Source organism: Rhagoletis pomonella, unplaced genomic scaffold (assembly GCF_013731165.1).
Source record: "Rhagoletis pomonella isolate Grant_MI unplaced genomic scaffold, Rhpom_1.0 Rhpom_scaffold_00008, whole genome shotgun sequence".
Taxonomy (NCBI): domain Eukaryota; kingdom Metazoa; phylum Arthropoda; class Insecta; order Diptera; family Tephritidae; genus Rhagoletis; species Rhagoletis pomonella.
The window spans coordinates 10,858,694-10,875,898 of NW_023458562.1; the positions used below are offsets into that span (position 1 = coordinate 10,858,694).

Below are 17,205 nucleotides of genomic sequence, written 5' to 3' on the forward strand. Positions count from 1 at the left end.
TTATTTCACCTTTTCCATTAGAAATCTATAAGGTGATGAATTTAGAACTGGTTCGGAACTATAGAAAAAGGAATGGAATTGTGGTGCTGGGAAAAAACATCAAATAAATACAAATACAAATACAAATGCAGTCCGATAGTAACTAGATCCCCACCAGTTCAAAATCAGCGAAATGTGGTACTTTAAAAAACTATTTTATTTCACTTTTTCCATTAGAAATCTATAAGGTGTCGAATTTAGAACTAGTTCGGGACTATCGGAAAAGGGATGCAGCGGGGGCTTGTTTACTTTACATAGTTATGTGTTGGCGGCTTTTTTGTTCAAGTTCGCTACCATTCTGCACTTCGCAGATGCCTTTTCATAGCTTTGTAATACAAAACCAAAACTTGTGTTCATATTTTAACATCTTGGGATCTTCTGGAATCTCACCAATAACAGCAAGCACCTCTGCAAGCTCAGCTACAGCCGAAGGTATGTAAACGTACATTTATTACTATCATTCAAACAAATTTAATTTCAAATTGAAAACACATTTCTTTGAAAATAATTTAAAATCCCACACACGGAAGAACCCAAAAGATTTAAAAATCATGATACTTTTTGCAAAGCAAATTGAAGGTATTTAAATTACCATTGGAAATTTGAAAAAATTATGGGATGCATTATCTGTAAATTATTCGTATAAAATAAAAATATTTTTTTGCGTGCAAAATAAAATATATAAGCGTGCAGCACAAAAATTTCGCAAATAGTGACACGATAAATATTGAACATGTAGCATTCGTGCGCGATCCATCAATCCATCAATATGTATCGGGATCCAAATATCGTGATAATTACTGACCGTGTACACGTAAATGTACGAACAGCGGCAGCTGAGAAGTGCTTCTAATGCACACAGTCTCACTTATTAAAATATTTGAATGTGTTAGTATGCCGACCACTGCTCTAAAGTGCCAAAAAATATTCTGCTTGTATTAAATATCATAGGAAGCCATGTGGGAGGATGGTCCCGTGCTCAGAAGGGCACGTAAGTGGGGAAAGCTTTTGACTGGCATTCAACTGGGAGATACACGAAGTGATTCTTTACCGTACGATTCAATCGCAACTCATGACGTCCAGATATTTATACTATCCTCTGGGTAGCGACCAAACGCCCGTTTGGGAGCGAGATAAAGTGAGACATTTTTACCAGAGATTTAGGCGATTTCCGGAAGACCAGTAGTGCGATTCCCATTTTTCTTAACGACAATATTCGTATCGTTAGCAAACGATTCCGACAAGTTTCGTTAATTGCAATTCTCAAGCACACTTTTAGCGAATATTGTCGGTAGCTTTGACAGTTGTCTAACGAAATTTGTCGATAGCCTAGCTACGTATATTTTGTCGTTGAAAAGCCTAACGATAAAATTGTTTTAAATTTTTATTGAGAAATATTAGGCAAAATTCATCGGTAGGCAAACTATTGTAATAAAAAATGACTAATAAATAAACATTTATCACATATAGATGTGCTTATTATTATTATTATTTTTATTTATTACACTGTGAAAGTTGAAAACTTAGGCAAAGGTTTTGATAGTTGATCTCACTTAATTGGGGCACTCTAAATTTAATGGCTTCCCCCGTTTTGTCAGATTGGCTCCAGTGTTCGAGATAACGACACTTGAACATTTGCTCCAATTTTAACTTGTTTGTAAATAACTCAGTTTTTGTGTTGTTTTAATAAAAATTTTAACATGACTGATTTTTATAGTGAAGGTTATTTTAAAAAATAGTCACGTGATAAAGTTTAGTAAAATGACTTTAACGGACTTTGTCGGAGTTATTAAAAAAAAAAATTAAAAATGTAAACAAATTTTCAAGTACTGTTACGTCGAAAACTAGAGCCACAGCTGAATTTTTAGACGTGGAAAACATAACGTGAAAAATGATGTGTTTGTTGTAATTCATACTGTAATTGTGCGTATAATTTGTTAGTGTAATTTTTTACTTATATACGGCTAACACCACCTTATTAAATTCGCCTTGCACGAGGCCCTTATTGCAAAATAAAAAGTCCAGCATCCTATGGTACTGCTCCGTAGTAGCTTTTGCGCTTCTGTTTTTTTTTTTCATATTGTATTCACAAACAACAATCTCGACAACATTAATACGCGCAACAATAAAATGTTTCTTTTAAATATTGAGTGCCAAACGTCAATATTGCCATATTTGTCTTTGTAATTAACGACAATCCTCGTAAACTTCTTTATCGACATGTCTAACGAATTCTGTCGTTAAGTGTGTTTTTGAGAATAGCCTATTCGCTACTGCAAGCTACATTGCTGGGAACCAATACGGCTGTGTAAAATAGCTTTGAGCAATACCACCAGCTTCGTCAGAATTGGAAAGGACCGCTCCGAGCCGTTTGATGCCAAACGAGGTTTTAAAAAAGGTGACTCTCTTCCGTGTAGTTTCTTTAGTCTTGAAATCCAACGGAGTAGGTATCACTCTTGCCAACAAGTGCTACTTCGGAGTCCGAAGTTCGGACTGAATGAACAGAAACGCTCCAGCTCCGAAAATATTGAGCGCGGGTCGCGATACTGTTAATAGAGGAAGAGGAAAGCTTCCTTTGCTAGGTGGAGAAGGACTTGGCTTCACTTTGCATTTACAAATGGCGTCTGCCAAAATCGATTAGGCGATTACAACGAAAATCAACGTTTGGTCTAGTTTTCCATCGTCGCGATTTAAGGAGAGATCAAAAACTGCTTTGCTTTCAGCTCCAGAACGTTTCTGAAAAAAGCTTTCTGTGTGAACACTTTCATGTACCTACAGCAATTTGAAAGCTTCGCTCAGTTCGGAACGGTTTCGCTCGGCTCCGCTCCGCTTTCTGTGTGAACGTACCCTAAGTCGTAAACTAGACCAAATTGTACGAGTCGACAATATTGGCATTGCCTAATGTCGTACAGAAATAAGTAAACAACGAAAATTCTGGAAAACTATACAGTGCTGACAAGTTTTTCTGAGGCTGAACATTTTATCTTATAGAGACTAAATAATTTGAATAAAGTCAAATCAACTGCTCTCCTATTACTACCTGCTCAATACGCAGAATGAGAACGTATAGTAATTTTGACTCAGATCGTTCTTAACACTACAAAGGTCGCCAAAAACAATCGATTTCGATAAGCGATAAATTTATCTTTTGAAACGGGAGAAAATGGAATGGAAACACCCTTTTCGCAAAAGAATATGGTAATCATGGATTTTGGATAACTCATGCACATATACCCATTTGATGGTCGTGTGTACATTTGTACGTTCTGTAAGCAGTTGGTGCAATTAGATCAAGCGTTTTTAGTAGCTTTTGTGCATAAAACTTAAGAAAATGGTATGTCTGTATATATTTCTGCATTGTAAATTTATAAAACATGCTTTAGAGGTAGAAATCCAAACATTTATGAAAAAATAGTCGCTATATTAAGCGAATTGAAATTTAATATCTTGGGTGAAAATTTTGCTTTGTGTTTGCCGAAGCTTGTCTCTTCTGTTTAGGTAAAAAGCCGGAAAAACGCGAATGTATCATTTGCATCTACCAACGACACTTCTTGGTCATATACACTTAATAAAAAATGTTATATCTATACTAATTGTTAAACTTTACGAAAAATATGAGTAATCTCCGCAACATTCGTGCATCGCGTTGTAATTATATTTATCACGAAAAATGAACTTCTGTTATCGTAAAGCGAAAGTATAAGCGGCGGCAAGTACGCATAGGTATTAGTAAATGATTCATTCAGCGTTGCGTTAATTTAAAGACAAGAAATATGAATGTGCATATACATATGTATACACACACTTAAGAATTATTTTGAAGTCTGGGGCTATGTACAGAAAAATATACAGAAATACGAGAAATGGATGAGAACCATTTTCCGCCATGCGGTTCACAGCTTTGTCCAGATAGTATGTACATATAATGGTACGAAAATTTCCCCGACCTTGGGGGGAGGTCAAAAAATTTGCTTTATTACTTTTTCGATCAAAATTTATTTTAGGTAATTTTATTGCTGTTAAAATTCGTCGCCGTAAATTTTAACAATTGGAATTTCGTACGTAAAAATGTTCTAAATCGAATGAATGGTTCGCATAGTCATGTATATTTTTAAACTATTCTATTTTTATGTGTAATGCTGATTTTTTTATGAGATATTAGGATTATAATTCACTGAAAATAATAGGAAGAACAATGTTTGGTACAGTTGGTTCCGTACAATGCAACGAATTATGTAGCTATTGGTCGATTTACAAAGTAAAATTTATATCGTATGTTAAGCCAAAACACCTAGAAAAAATTATACATACATTACATAAAAAAAAAATTTACATACATACGTATAATTATTAATTCTAGTAAAAACCGCAAATAATATGCGTATATATTTGCACATATGTATGTATGTATGCACCAATGTTACAATCCATTATTGTTTGCATATTGTATGTACATTCATAGGTATTTGAAATGGTGGTATTGAGTTCTTAATTACATATTACCACTTGCTTTGATTTTATCCCATTTAATTTGAATTTATCCTCTTCAAGGCTTCCGGAGTTACCGTATCAGATGTATGCAAAACAACTTACGAAGAAATTAAAAAGGACAAAAAGCACCGCTATGTAATTTTTTATATTCGAGACGAAAAAACAAATTGACGTTGAAACTGTAGGCGACCGAAATGCTGAGTATGACCAATTTCTTGAAGACATCCAAAAATGTGGTCCGGGAGAATGCCGGTAAGTGAGAGTAAATTTTTTAATAAACTTGTTTTTTAATTTAATCTAACTCATCTTCACAGCTATGGTTTATTCGATTTCGAGTATATGCACCAATGTCAAGGCACATCAGAGAGCTCAAAGAAGCAGAAACTTTTCCTTATGTCTTGGTGCCCGGACACCGCTAAGGTAAATGCGAACGTTTTCTGAATATAGGTATTTGGCGATCTTTAAAGTTGCTTTTTTACAGGTTAAGAAGAAGATGTTGTACTCAAGTTCATTCGATGCTCTGAAGAAGTCATTGGTGGGTGTACAGAAATATATTCAAGCCACTGATCTTTCTGAAGCCTCTAGGGAAGCAGTTGAAGAAAAATTGCGCGCCACAGATCGTCAATAAACATGATAAAGTGTTCTACTTTTTTTGTATTTGCAGTAGAAATAAACAAAAAATAAGAAAAAATAAGTTTCGGGTTAAACAAATGGTTTTAATGACTTAACGTTCCCTTATAGTGAATCTTATTTTAAACGATTATGACAAATTTAAGCATTTCGAGCACTTTATATGAGGGTATGTACATACATATGTACCTTCACGCCATGTATGTGTGTTCTGGAGTTAGCCGTATTGTCAAATGTATACCGACTGACGAATGTTGCACGAACTGCCAAAAGACACTCATACTAATGTAATCTTGAAGTCTTGCCTTATTTGGTAAAGGCGCTATTTTGGAAATATTAACAGTAGTATACACCATGTAATTTTATAGTCATTTAAATTGCGTGAAATTATATCCATAATAAAACGATTTTATATCTACCAAGGTGCTGGTTAAGGCATAACTATAAAATTTCAAAAGTATAGTGAGCTGTTCTTATACACAAAGGAATTGTTACTCAAGTTGATTTTATTTCGAATCATGATTTATGCTAGGGGCGTGAAGATTTCGAATTTGTGGCACACTCTGTATTGTTCATCTACGACTGGTAAATTTTAGAAATGTGGCACTTTTGACGTACTGGTGTTCTTATTCCAAAACGTTTCTGTCGAACGTCAAAAAAATACTTTTAGGATAGTATATAAATATAATATTGGTTTTAATTGGTTGACAAATGAATATATAAAAAATGGAGCCAGAACAGGAATGCGAAGATAATGATTTAGATATACTGCATCATTTTCCATCCGGTAAGTTTGGTGTAGTTTTGAGAATATTTGCAGGTAGTGGTGGATTTCTTCCTTAATATCACTTATGTTAACACAATTTGCATTATTTATAAATTCCTTATATGTTTTTCATATAAAAAAAATAAGAAAATGCCAGTTATTCCAGCTGGTAGTATATAAATCGGTAGTATACTAATTTGATTACTAAATACAAATGTATGGTGTGTTTTAATTTTTTTCAGCGGCTCCTTCAACGCCTAATTCCAATATATCTTCTCCTACAACAGGCAATGATGAGACGACGTTCCATTCGCAGTTGTATATGCAAGCAGCACCCGAGAATGGAGACCCGCTTTCGGGAATTATCGCAGGAATGGAATGTAAATTAACTAATTCTAGAAGAGGTCCTGGACGTCCTCGCAAAGATTTACCCCAGCAAAAATGCATACAGAAACGCAAAACTTTTGGAGACCAAAACTCATGCAGTGAACGCATCGGATTACCTATTTCAGCTTTCTCATCATCTGAAAGCTCTAATACAGGATATCCTGACGAGAGAATATTGCAAAATATTGACGAGCTTTCCAATAATGATAACTATCCCGGCAAAGTATGTTGTTTATGTAACTTAGATGAAAAAAGTGCCTTGGGCCAAGGAGATTTTTTAAGATGGGAAACTGACCCCGATAATTGGGAAAAAGCCATACAATATTATAATGATCTTAAGTCGTGTAGAACTGATGACAGCGTAAAAAGTACTACTGCAGATCAAGTACCTTTTCGGCGACAAAAGAGCCATTTTAAAGGAAAAAATTCTCAGTTTGACTACTTCAATGAATTAGACCGAGTAGGACATCCCGAAATTGTCTCCATTCGCACATTTTTAGATGGTTCTTACATATATTTGCATCGCATGTGTATTATGTGGTCGCAGGGAGTAAGTGGGAAAGCCAGTGAATTGAAATCAAGCATAGAGTTGATAATTGCTAAGAGTCTGACACAGAAATGTTCATTTTGTGGGCAGTATGGTGCAAGTGTTACATGTAAAATGAGTTGCACAAAGGCATTCCATTTACCATGCGCTGCAGCTTCTGGCGGCTTTCAAATCATGGAAAATTTCACAGTTTTTTGTTTAGATCATGTTGAGCAAATTAAGGTTATATGTAAGTTTATTCAAAGTTTTACTTTGCAGAAAAATTCGTATATAAATACTGCTTTGTAGTGAAATTTATTTATATGAATAGAGTAACCCCCTATTACCGAACCTTCTTTTTGAACGAAGCTTTTGAGACATTCAGGCACGTTCTGCAACTCTCTTCCTAAGAATATCAACCAAAGTCACTTTGAATTCAAATTAAAATTGAAATTCACGCGGAAGTGAATTGCAGAACTTGCCTGATTAGGTTTTCTATTAGTCTACATGATGTTAAGTAACAATTATTGCCAATTTTTTTTGTCTGATATAAAAATACAAATGTCTTATGTTTTCAGATCTTAATTCCTCAATGTTTAAATTTATTAACCGACTTCACAAAAAGGAGAAGTTTTTTTTAAAATTCTTGTTTTAAAGGAGAGGTGTTACCTCACAGGTGGTACCATACTAATTTGGCTTAAATCCGATCATTTGATCATGAAGATATTAAAGATAATCTTACATTTTTATATGAGAAGTGAAGTCGGCTTTGTTTTTTTGCTTAAAAATTACTTGTTTAAAATTTATTTTTATTTTTTCTGGCAATGTTTATAAAAATAAAATAAAAACTTCTGCTATTAATGAACTCTTTTTCTCGTAAGATAAATTAAAACATTTTTCATGTGTACAAAGTATGTGCATCTTTTCAATCTGATTATACATTTTCCGCTATAGTAAAAATTTAGTGTATAAAAAACCAAAAATTCGTTTCCGTTGTTAAGTATGTACATAAATATATTAAATTTCCTTATACAGCAGCAGTTATAAATATAAGTACTAAATTCCTTTAAAAAAATTAGACCTTTTTTAATATATGTTACAGGTCCGGGTTCTAACATATCCTGCCACAACTGCTCCACCATGGATGATCTTGCGAAAATGATCATGTGCGCGACATGTGGGGAACATTTTCACACTAATTGTGTTGGTCTAATAAATACTCCAGGTCAGTGTTCTCGTTATATATGTGCATACATAAGTAAGGGGATAGACTGACTAAATAGGTTTTGAACCAATGAGCATATGAGTCAACATTTCATTGCATATGTTTAAATTCATCTCTGTTGTTACATCCTAGCAAACATTATTTCCAACGGAACCTCTTGTTAAGCCTATAAATAAATAAAATAATATACACTGCCGGAACAAAGTATTGGCACAGCAAATTTTTCACAATATATGCAACAATTTTCATTCTAATAATTTTCCGCAAATTTCGTATAAAAATATGGTTCATTCTACAAAAAAAAATTAAAATTTTAATTTCTAAACTTTGTGCAAAACTCGCGAAAATTCAGCAAATTCTCATGACAGTTTTCAACTTTTTAATCAGATTTTTTAGAATTTTTTTGAGTATGCAGATTTGTAGCCCAATCAATTTTATCATAATAAAGAGCAAGTTTTAAAAAGCTAGGGAATAGTTTATATGAAAAAAAATGCAAAACACCTTCAAAAAAAAATCTTAAAAATCAACGCGATTTTTTACCAACTCTGAACTTGCATTTTTTTAACAGAATTTAATGGGCTGCAAAACTGCGTACTCAAAAAAATTCTAAAAAATCTGATTAAAAAGTTTAAAATTTTGATGAAAATTTGCTGAAATTTCGCGAGTTTTGCACAAAGCTTAGGAATTATATTTTTATGTTTTTTGTTGTTGAATGAACCATATTTTTATACGAAATTAGAATAAAAATTGTTGCATATATTGCTGTGCCAATACTTGGTTCCGGCAGTGTAAATAAAATTCAAAAGAGTGAAGAAACTACTAAGCATTAAAAAATAATTATTCTCGAATGTTTAGAAACTCGAGCTGGTTGGAACTGTTCAAATTGTAGCAAATGCCAAATATGCAGAGAGGGTGATGGATCCGAAGGTCGTTTTATCAAATGTGAACAATGTCAACGCTTATACCACACTACCTGTTTGCGCCCTATGATTTCATCGTTGCCAAAATACGGATGGAAATGCAATGTGAGTACGAGCAACTTTCATATTAGGAGCACTTTTTAACTTTCTCATGAATATGCACCTAATTTTAACTTTTTTAAATTTCATTGTTTCATTTTAAGTATTTTTTTTTTAACATTAAATATCTAATTTTAGCGATGTCGAGTTTGTACTGACTGTGGTTCTAGAACACCTGGCGGTGGAGCGTCTTCTCGATGGCATTGTCATTACACGATATGTGACTCTTGCTATCAGCAACGTAATAAAGGCTTTTCTTGTCCCATTTGTCATAAAGCTTACCGAGCTTCTGCCCACAAAGAAATGGTCAAATGCAACCTTTGCCATAGGTAAATGTGTACAAATGTGAATAAAAATGTTGGTTGAATAATTTTTTTCATTGTTCATAGGTTTGTCCACAGTACTTGTGACGATGATGCTGACTTGATGAATTATCACAAGAAAAAGGAAAGTAACCCTGATTATGATTATAATTGCCCGCAATGTAAATTATTGCCCCCTGGCGAAAAAAATACAGTAAGTCAAAATAATCCAAGTCGGTCAGTAGAAGCAATAGCAATTTCCCAAGGTATTGATGACAATTTCATTCGAGAAATGGATATGGAAAACTTCCAAAAAGATTGTGGGAGTGAATTTAGTGGAATCGAATCTCAGTCATCAAAAATTTTCAGGAAAAAGATATTATTGCGTGGTCGAGGAGGTGGAAAATTATTGAGTCAAAAAAATAGCATTTTTACACATCTCGGACGAAAACGTAATACGGTGCGTGGTAAAGGCCGTCAGCTTTTATTGAATAATATCAGTTTAACTTCAAACGTTGATAGAATGTTAAGTGGAAGTAGATCGTCGGAGGACAGCTTATCAATGGAAAGGAAAATATTGTTGTGCTCTGCTAAAGACAAATTTTTATTGTCCCAAGATATATGTGTAATGTGTGGATCTGCTGGAATCAACAAAGAAAGCAAGCTTATTGCTTGTGCGCAATGTGGCCAATGCTACCATCCATTTTGTGTAAATACAAAAATGTCAAATATTATTTTGGAAAGAGGCTGGCGGTGTTTAGATTGTACTGTGTGCGAAAGTTGTGGTCAAAGAAATGACGAGGCTCGACTGATCCTATGTGATGAATGCGATCTATCGTATCATATATACTGTATTAGCCCTCCACTAGAGACAGTACCACATGGAAACTGGAAATGTAAGTGGTGTGCGGCATGCCAGAAATGTGGTCGATATTCTCCAGGAGTCAATCAGCAGATTCGCAGTGCAGTAAATAATGGTTTAATTGAATGCAAGCAATGCTCGAGCCAAGAAAAGTGTTCATTTTGCTCTCAAAGATATAAAGAAGGTGAACTTATTATTCAATGTAAAAATTGTGAGCGTTGGCTTCATTGCCGTTGTGATTCTATTAATAATGAGGAGGAAGCACAGGTATGTGATAACGTCGACTATCATTGCATTTTGTGTCGACCTAAAGAGAAATCGTTGGCACAATTTTTATCTTCGAAAACTTCGGTAACCACTAAAATAAATACAATATCAATCGATAAATGCAACTTGCAAAATAATGAAATAGAAGCAACGTTTTGGGTAGATGGTGTAAGCATGAGTGAAAGAGGTGCAAACATGATTAAGGCATTGTCCACAGATATTAAGAAAAAACGTAAAATGAGAACCCCAAATGACTCACAAACTAAAGAGTCTGGAATACTAGCAGCCATCGAGTCTGTTGTTGCTGGATCAAATGCCCATCTTCCCATGGAAGAAGGTGCTGAGGCGGAGGCACTGAAAAAGAAGGATTTGGATCAATATAAGGACGGAATGGTTTGGCTGGGTGGGGACAATAGTCCCCCTGAAGGATTTTCTATTTCTACGAATGATGAAGGTGTCGCAATTTTACGAAAAAAGCGTCAACGGAATTTGCAGAAAATAGGTATCGGTGGATTTAGTGTACGTAACCGTGCGTTTAAAAAGGATGATTCGGCGCAAACTTCTAACAATTGTACCTTTTCGGAATCAGAAAAGAAAAAGAAAGCAGTTCGGAAAAAAGTTAAAAGTCGTTTAAGCGAAGCCTATCCGGTATATTTGCAAGAGGCATTCTTCGGAAAATCTTTACTTGAAATTAAATCTAAAAATGAATTTCCTATGGACGACTCGTATATATCGGATGATTTAGTTGACCTAAACGATGCCTTATTTCACGACGAGCTACCTACTTCATTGCCCAAAACTCCAGCATCATTGCCTGCCAATAAACGAAATGTGGAAAACACCCTGAACGCTTTTCTTAATGACTCTTTGGATGTCATTACAAAATGTAATAAGGATTTAGACATGGCTGCAAGTATTGTGAATGATATTAAATCTAGCTCCCTTAATACCATTAAAATAAAAGAAATTTCAAATAGCGACATTTTAACGCCATCTTCATGTAAAGAAACAAATATGGCTAATATACAAGCTATTGGGAAAGTAAGATCAGGTATTATGTGTGTAATGTATGCTGTTAGGTAGTTATACAAGTTGTTAATTTTTTTAAATAGCTACATTCGTGACAGATATACCTAGTGAATCGTGTGTGTCTACTACTCCCGCCCCTACATGTAAAGGTCAAGTAAGTACATTATTGTGCATGTATTTATGTATGTATGTATTTATGTATGTGTCCCGGAATATATAACTTTTTCCGTTTTGATTTTGTTCATTTTAACCTCCTTTTACTTCGAAGCTACTCACTGCTCACGACGACTTCGGAATGAAAAGTATATTTTCTGAGTCAAAACACGGAGCTGAATTTAGGTAATTTGATTTGATGTTATATCAACAAATAAACATCTAATTCTGAGGTTTTTGTTTAAAAGAACTGTTCTTGCCAAGCAATTGGAGGATGTTAATTTACTGACAAATAATTTAAACGACAATAAGGCGAGTGTGCCATTTATACCCCAGCAATCAGAGCCGAAGCAAACCAAGGAGGCATCGCCCCAAATACAGGTAGTTCCGATGCATGTTCAGATTCAAAATTCGACGCGTGTGATGGACAGTCCTATTCCTGAAAACGCGGCCGCTCCACATGGTCAGTTTGTAAATCAGCTACCGAAATCGCAATTTAAGCCAACTGCTCCTCAATTAGACTCAGCTGGCACTCAAAAGACAGCTGAAAAGATGCGGCGAGATGAAGGTAGGGTCAAATAAAGTTGTTGACAGATTTGTATGACTTTCGCTGTTATGTGGTCAAAGCGGTTTATGACTATGATCGACGTTTTTTTAAGTGCTTCCAAGAAATATGAGTTTAACAAAATTTGTAGAAAAGTTGGTATTATGCCTTTGGTTATTCCTTATAGACTTTTCAGCATTCATGGACCTTTGAAATGATGGCGTATTTAACAACTTTGCTTATATAGTTAGACTGCACCGGTCCTTTTTGGCCGTAGTTTATGAGAGATTATGGATTTAAAGCGACAAAACACAGTTTTGAAATTGTAGAAGTCCTATGGTAAAATAACGAAGTTAGAATCTTTTGAATAATAAGATAAAAAATATACCTTAAACATAGTAATTTTAACTCAAAAAAGACTGTGCTGTAATTAAAAATATTGAACCAATTTCTTTTCAATGAAACGCACAAAGAAGGAATATCTATATACCTTTAAAATATTTCGCTGTCCAAGTACTTTTTATTTCAAAAATACATTCACTGGGCCATATTATAAGAATTATTATTATGGTAGGCCTAAAGTCTACTTCAGTACATATAAGAATTTTTAGTTCTTAACTTCTTTTTTAGATTTGGGAGAAATGGCAACAATATCAGCAGTTCTTTACGCAAATACTCAGCATCCTGAACTGAAGCAGATGTACCCAAATTGGAATGATCGTTGTAAGCAGATTCTTAAAAGGTGGCGCTCCCTTTCTAATGAGAAAAAAGCTCCATTCTTGCAACAAGCAAAAGATAATCGATCTGCTCTCAGAATGCGGCGTTCGCAACAGGTATAATACGTTCATTAAAAATATCTATAGTGGCATCAATTTAATGAATAACATTATATACACTGATTAGGATCAAGAACGTATATGTTTTAATCAAAAGTCATTAAAGGAACAAGAACAAGAACGTATCTGGAAACAACATCAGGCGAAAGCTAAGGAAGCACAAAACAGCCTGACGTTTAGTCAAAGAGGTTTGATAAAAATAATTGAAAAAATTAGGCGAATGTGCTTTATATATATGTATTTACATTTAAGGACCCTCATTTGATTTGAATGGATCATCTGAAGTGAATTCAATTGATAAAAGTACGATTGTATGTAACGAAGATGTTTTGCAAAAGGTTGCACAACAACAATTTCTTCCGAAAGAAAAGCATGGTAACTTATTATAAACTCATTTAAAACAATTGAATTATATTTAATTTATGTGAAATCGATTAGTTGACATTTCCATTTAGTAATATGTAATATGAATTCTGCGTTTATATTGTTTTATGAATTTTTGTTCCGTTGATAGATAACCAGCCTGAAAACAAACATTTAAGAACACTACTTTTAAAGGAGCACCAAATAAGAACAACGACTTCAGATCCTTGGATATCAAACTCAGTCCCCATAAATTCACCAAATAATTTGTACCAGCATTCTTTATCGGGCGATTTTCTGTCTAACTCAAATAAGTTAAATCCATTTGCAAGTATGGAAAGTAAAAATGGACTTAATGAAGAATCCAAAATTACTCAGCCTCTTGATGTCGTTCAAATAGAGCAAATAAGCGGCAACGAAAATAGGCAGATTTTTAGAAGCCGAAAAGATGTAAAAGCAACAGATAGTGGGGACTCTGAGCTTGAAAAATTGGACTCTGACGAAAATGGTGCATTTGGAGACATTTTTGGCGGTTTGGGTGACGGAAACGATGATGATCTCTTAAAATCCTTAACGGCTGAAGACGACTTTAACATACTTGAATATGCGGATCCAGCTTTAGATGAATTAACTTCAAATCCAAACTTATTGAACAAGTTAGACTTTGAATAAGCTCCTTATAAAGTAGTGAATTTACACACTATCTAAATATATTTTTAAATGAATTGTGATTATTGTGAAATAAAAATGTATATCTACGGGGATTTAATATTTTTTAGAAGAACGTGTGTACAAATTATAAAAAAAAAGTAGTACATCAGTTATTTGTCCCAGTTTAAGAATTAAATTAAATTATTGTCTTAATAGCATTAACATTTTTCTAGTTAGTTTGGATCAAAATTTGAAAGAAGGAAATTCAATACAAGTAGAAAGTGAATACATGTATACATTTATGGGTTGGACTGTATTTTGTTTTTCATTGCAAGCGGAAAGTGAATACACCTGTATGTACATACTTATGTACATGCATTTATGGGTTGAATTTTCTATTTTAATTTTCTTTATTTTTTAAATATTTCGGAAGTAACCGTCAATTCGGAACTCTGGAAATATAAATTTCATCTTAGTTCTCTTGATAAAAGTCTTAATCTTGTATTCAATTATTCCAAAGAGTAATGGTTAAAATTCTTGGTGTTTGGTAAAAAATATGATCATGGTTATCCGGTTTGGTGATAAGATTTGTTATCCAGATTTCAATAGCAAAATGCTCAGTAAAATAATGTATAACCTACACAGCACAGCACTAAGTTTTCCTAAAACTGATTCGTGTGAAGCATGACTAATATAACAACTTTAATTAAATACCTACATATCTGGTAACCACTGAAGTTGAGTGCTTTCAAAACATATGGCATTATTGGCAAAAACTAGTTAGCTTGGTGCAATTTAATCTCGACATTTCCGTTCTGAACAAGTAGAAGTAGAGAACAGTGTTTTTCGAAGCCGAAGTTTACTCTGAAGATGGAAGGAATAACAAAAAAACAAAAGTTGTCAACTTTGGATCAACTAAAAGAAATGACGGTTGTAGTTGCCGACACTGGTGACTTTGAAGGTAATTACTATTACTGTTCTTTTGGGAGGTCATGCACAACACGCTTTGTGAATTGCAGTGAAGAGCTTATCAGTACAAACTCCAAAGTGAAAGCAAAGTCAACTGAATGTCAAGTGAATGGCAGGCAGATTTAAACACAGTATATGTATATTTAACAAAGTTTCAACTAGTAACATAAGCTTAATGAGAACATGGTCTCTTAAACTATTTATGAAGAAAAAATTGTTTGGCTGTTAAGACCAATTTCTTTTCCCCAAACAATAATAAATGCAAATAATCAGACAGGGCTTGAAATTCACTCGGAAGTGAATTGCAGAACCTGCCTGAATGTAATTTTCTAGGGATACACTAATCAGTTTAAATAACATTTTGTAACTCTACATTTCTGAAAGACTTATTATTATAAAATAATAAATTTTTTAAGCGATGAAACTGTATAAGCCCACCGACGCCACTACAAATCCATCGCTGTTATTAACTGCTGCGAAAATGGAGCAATACGATCATATTCTGAAAGAAGCAGTCAACTATGGAGCGGGAGCTGGGAAGTAAGTTAGTAAAAAAAAATAACAATGCGATTTCCAAAAAAAAAAATCATTTTATTTTTTTCAGGACATCTAACGATAAGGTTCAGGAGGCGATTGATTACTTAGGCGTTCTGTTTGGTTGTGAAATTTTAAAAATTATCCCAGGACGCGTTTCTACCGAAATCGATGCTCGCTTATCATTCGATACGAAGAAGAGCGTAGCAAAGGCATTGAAGCTTATAAAATTATACGAGCAAATGGGTATTCAAAAAGAACGAGTTCTCATAAAAATTGCATCTACCTGGGAAGGTATCCAAGCGGCGAAAATATTAGAAGAAAAGCATAATATCCATTGCAATTTGACTCTACTGTTTTCATTTGCACAAGCAGTGGCTTGCGCTGATGCTGGAGTAACTTTAATTTCGCCTTTTGTTGGTCGTATATTGGATTGGTACGTGGCTAATAGTAAAACTAAGAGTTTTGAGCCAGAAAAAGATCCTGGTGTTATATCAGTTACTCAAATCTACAATTACTATAAAAAGTATGGCTACAAAACGGTTGTTATGGGAGCTTCATTTAGAAATGTTGGCGAAATAAAGGCATTAGCGGGCTGCGACTATTTGACAATAAGTCCTACTTTGTTAAAAGAGCTTGAGAATGATGACGAGCCAATTAATGAACAGTTATCAATAAAAAATGCTAAATCTGTGGATATGGAAAAAATTAATATTGATGAACCTACATTCCGTTGGTTGCTTAATGAAGACGCTATGGCAACAGAAAAGCTTTCTGAAGGTATAAGAAAATTCGCACAAGATGCTAAAAAAACTAGAAGATTTAATAAGAAAATACATTGCCGATGTGTGAAGCTTTTAATGTAATGAAATTATGATTTTGGAAGATGTATTTCAATGTACATACATACATATATATATATGCTATTAAAATTTGAATTAAGCAAAATATTTTTGGTTTGTAACGTTTTGATACTTTTTTACAGAAATAAAATCGTAGAAATTATTAGTTGAGAAACTCAGTTTTGAGTACACAACCCAATATTGGCAAGTTGGACGTCTAATGATAGAGCTATCGATAGTATCGATGGTTTTGTAAGCGCTATCGATAGTTTTCACTCATACATACATAAAAATACTGCTTGAAGCCAAAAATCGTTGATAAACTTTTGTTCCTTAACAAAAACATCGACATATTTAAGCAATTCTGATCTAATTTTCAATAAAAAATGTTTAATTTTTTGACTTTTAATCAAAACTATCGATAGTACTATCGACGGTTGGGACTATCGAAACTATCGACGGACACAACGCATTCCCACGACAGCCGGTTCTACGTACCGGAATTACTCGGGTTTTACCTGACCAAGGGCTGTTGTTTCGGCGATCTAACCCCGTTTAGGTCGGCGAAGTATCTCAGAAGTTGTTCGTCCATAGGGCTACATTCACTACGTATTCTTCTACTCAGGGCTGGCATCGAGTCAAACCCAGGGCCAGAAATCTACACCTGCTGTGTATACCAGAGACGACTACACCACAACTCCACCTCAGTCAAGTGTAATGCCTGCGAGGGGTGGAGTAACCTTAGAGTCTGCTCAGGACTACGGACACGT

At 34.2% G+C, this 17,205-nt stretch overlaps 3 protein-coding genes across 4 annotated transcripts; all 3 read left to right on the forward strand.

Annotated features, from left to right (window-relative positions):
* The first annotated feature begins 3,257 nt into the window (after window positions 1-3,257).
* On the forward strand, window positions 3,258-5,224 carry LOC118744158 (cofilin/actin-depolymerizing factor homolog). Its single transcript, XM_036476947.1, is given in 5 exon segments — window positions 3,258-3,373; window positions 4,591-4,689; window positions 4,691-4,782; window positions 4,845-4,950; window positions 5,012-5,224. Coding segments are annotated over 5 exon segments (447 nt in total). The 5' UTR covers window positions 3,258-3,370; the 3' UTR covers window positions 5,159-5,224.
* Window positions 5,225-5,721: 497 nt separating this feature from the next.
* Window positions 5,722-14,308, forward strand: LOC118744157 (histone-lysine N-methyltransferase 2C). 2 transcript variants are annotated; one of them, XM_036476946.1, is made up of 13 exons: window positions 5,722-5,947; window positions 6,169-7,089; window positions 7,942-8,064; window positions 8,920-9,089; window positions 9,222-9,412; window positions 9,473-11,565; window positions 11,627-11,697; window positions 11,812-11,882; window positions 11,945-12,264; window positions 12,871-13,073; window positions 13,183-13,264; window positions 13,329-13,451; window positions 13,591-14,308. In XM_036476946.1, the coding sequence occupies exons 1-13, from the start codon at window positions 5,887-5,889 to the stop codon at window positions 14,109-14,111; spliced, it is 4,950 nt and encodes a 1,649-aa protein (XP_036332839.1). In that variant the 5' UTR covers window positions 5,722-5,886; the 3' UTR covers window positions 14,112-14,308. The 2 variants fall into 2 exon arrangements, with proteins under 2 accessions (XP_036332839.1, XP_036332838.1); XM_036476945.1 differs by having other exon boundaries at window positions 5,725-5,947; window positions 13,144-13,264.
* A 539-nt stretch (window positions 14,309-14,847) lies between these two features.
* On the forward strand, window positions 14,848-16,543 carry LOC118744164 (probable transaldolase). Its single transcript, XM_036476955.1, is given in 4 exon segments — window positions 14,848-15,051; window positions 15,476-15,599; window positions 15,664-16,399; window positions 16,401-16,543. Coding segments are annotated over 4 exon segments (996 nt in total). The 5' UTR covers window positions 14,848-14,960; the 3' UTR covers window positions 16,446-16,543.
* The last annotated feature ends 662 nt before the right edge of the window (window positions 16,544-17,205 follow it).

Bases quoted from the DNA above. Each gene is read 5' to 3' on its own strand.
- LOC118744157 (XM_036476945.1), top strand. From the start codon at position 5,887: ATGGAGCCAGAACAGGAATGCGAAGATAATGATTTAGATATACTGCAT. The intron at 9,413-9,472 runs GTAAATGTGTAC...CATTGTTCATAG, and splicing joins AAATGCAACCTTTGCCATAG to GTTTGTCCACAGTACTTGTG. The intron at 12,265-12,870 runs GTAGGGTCAAAT...CTTCTTTTTTAG, and splicing joins AAAGATGCGGCGAGATGAAG to ATTTGGGAGAAATGGCAACA.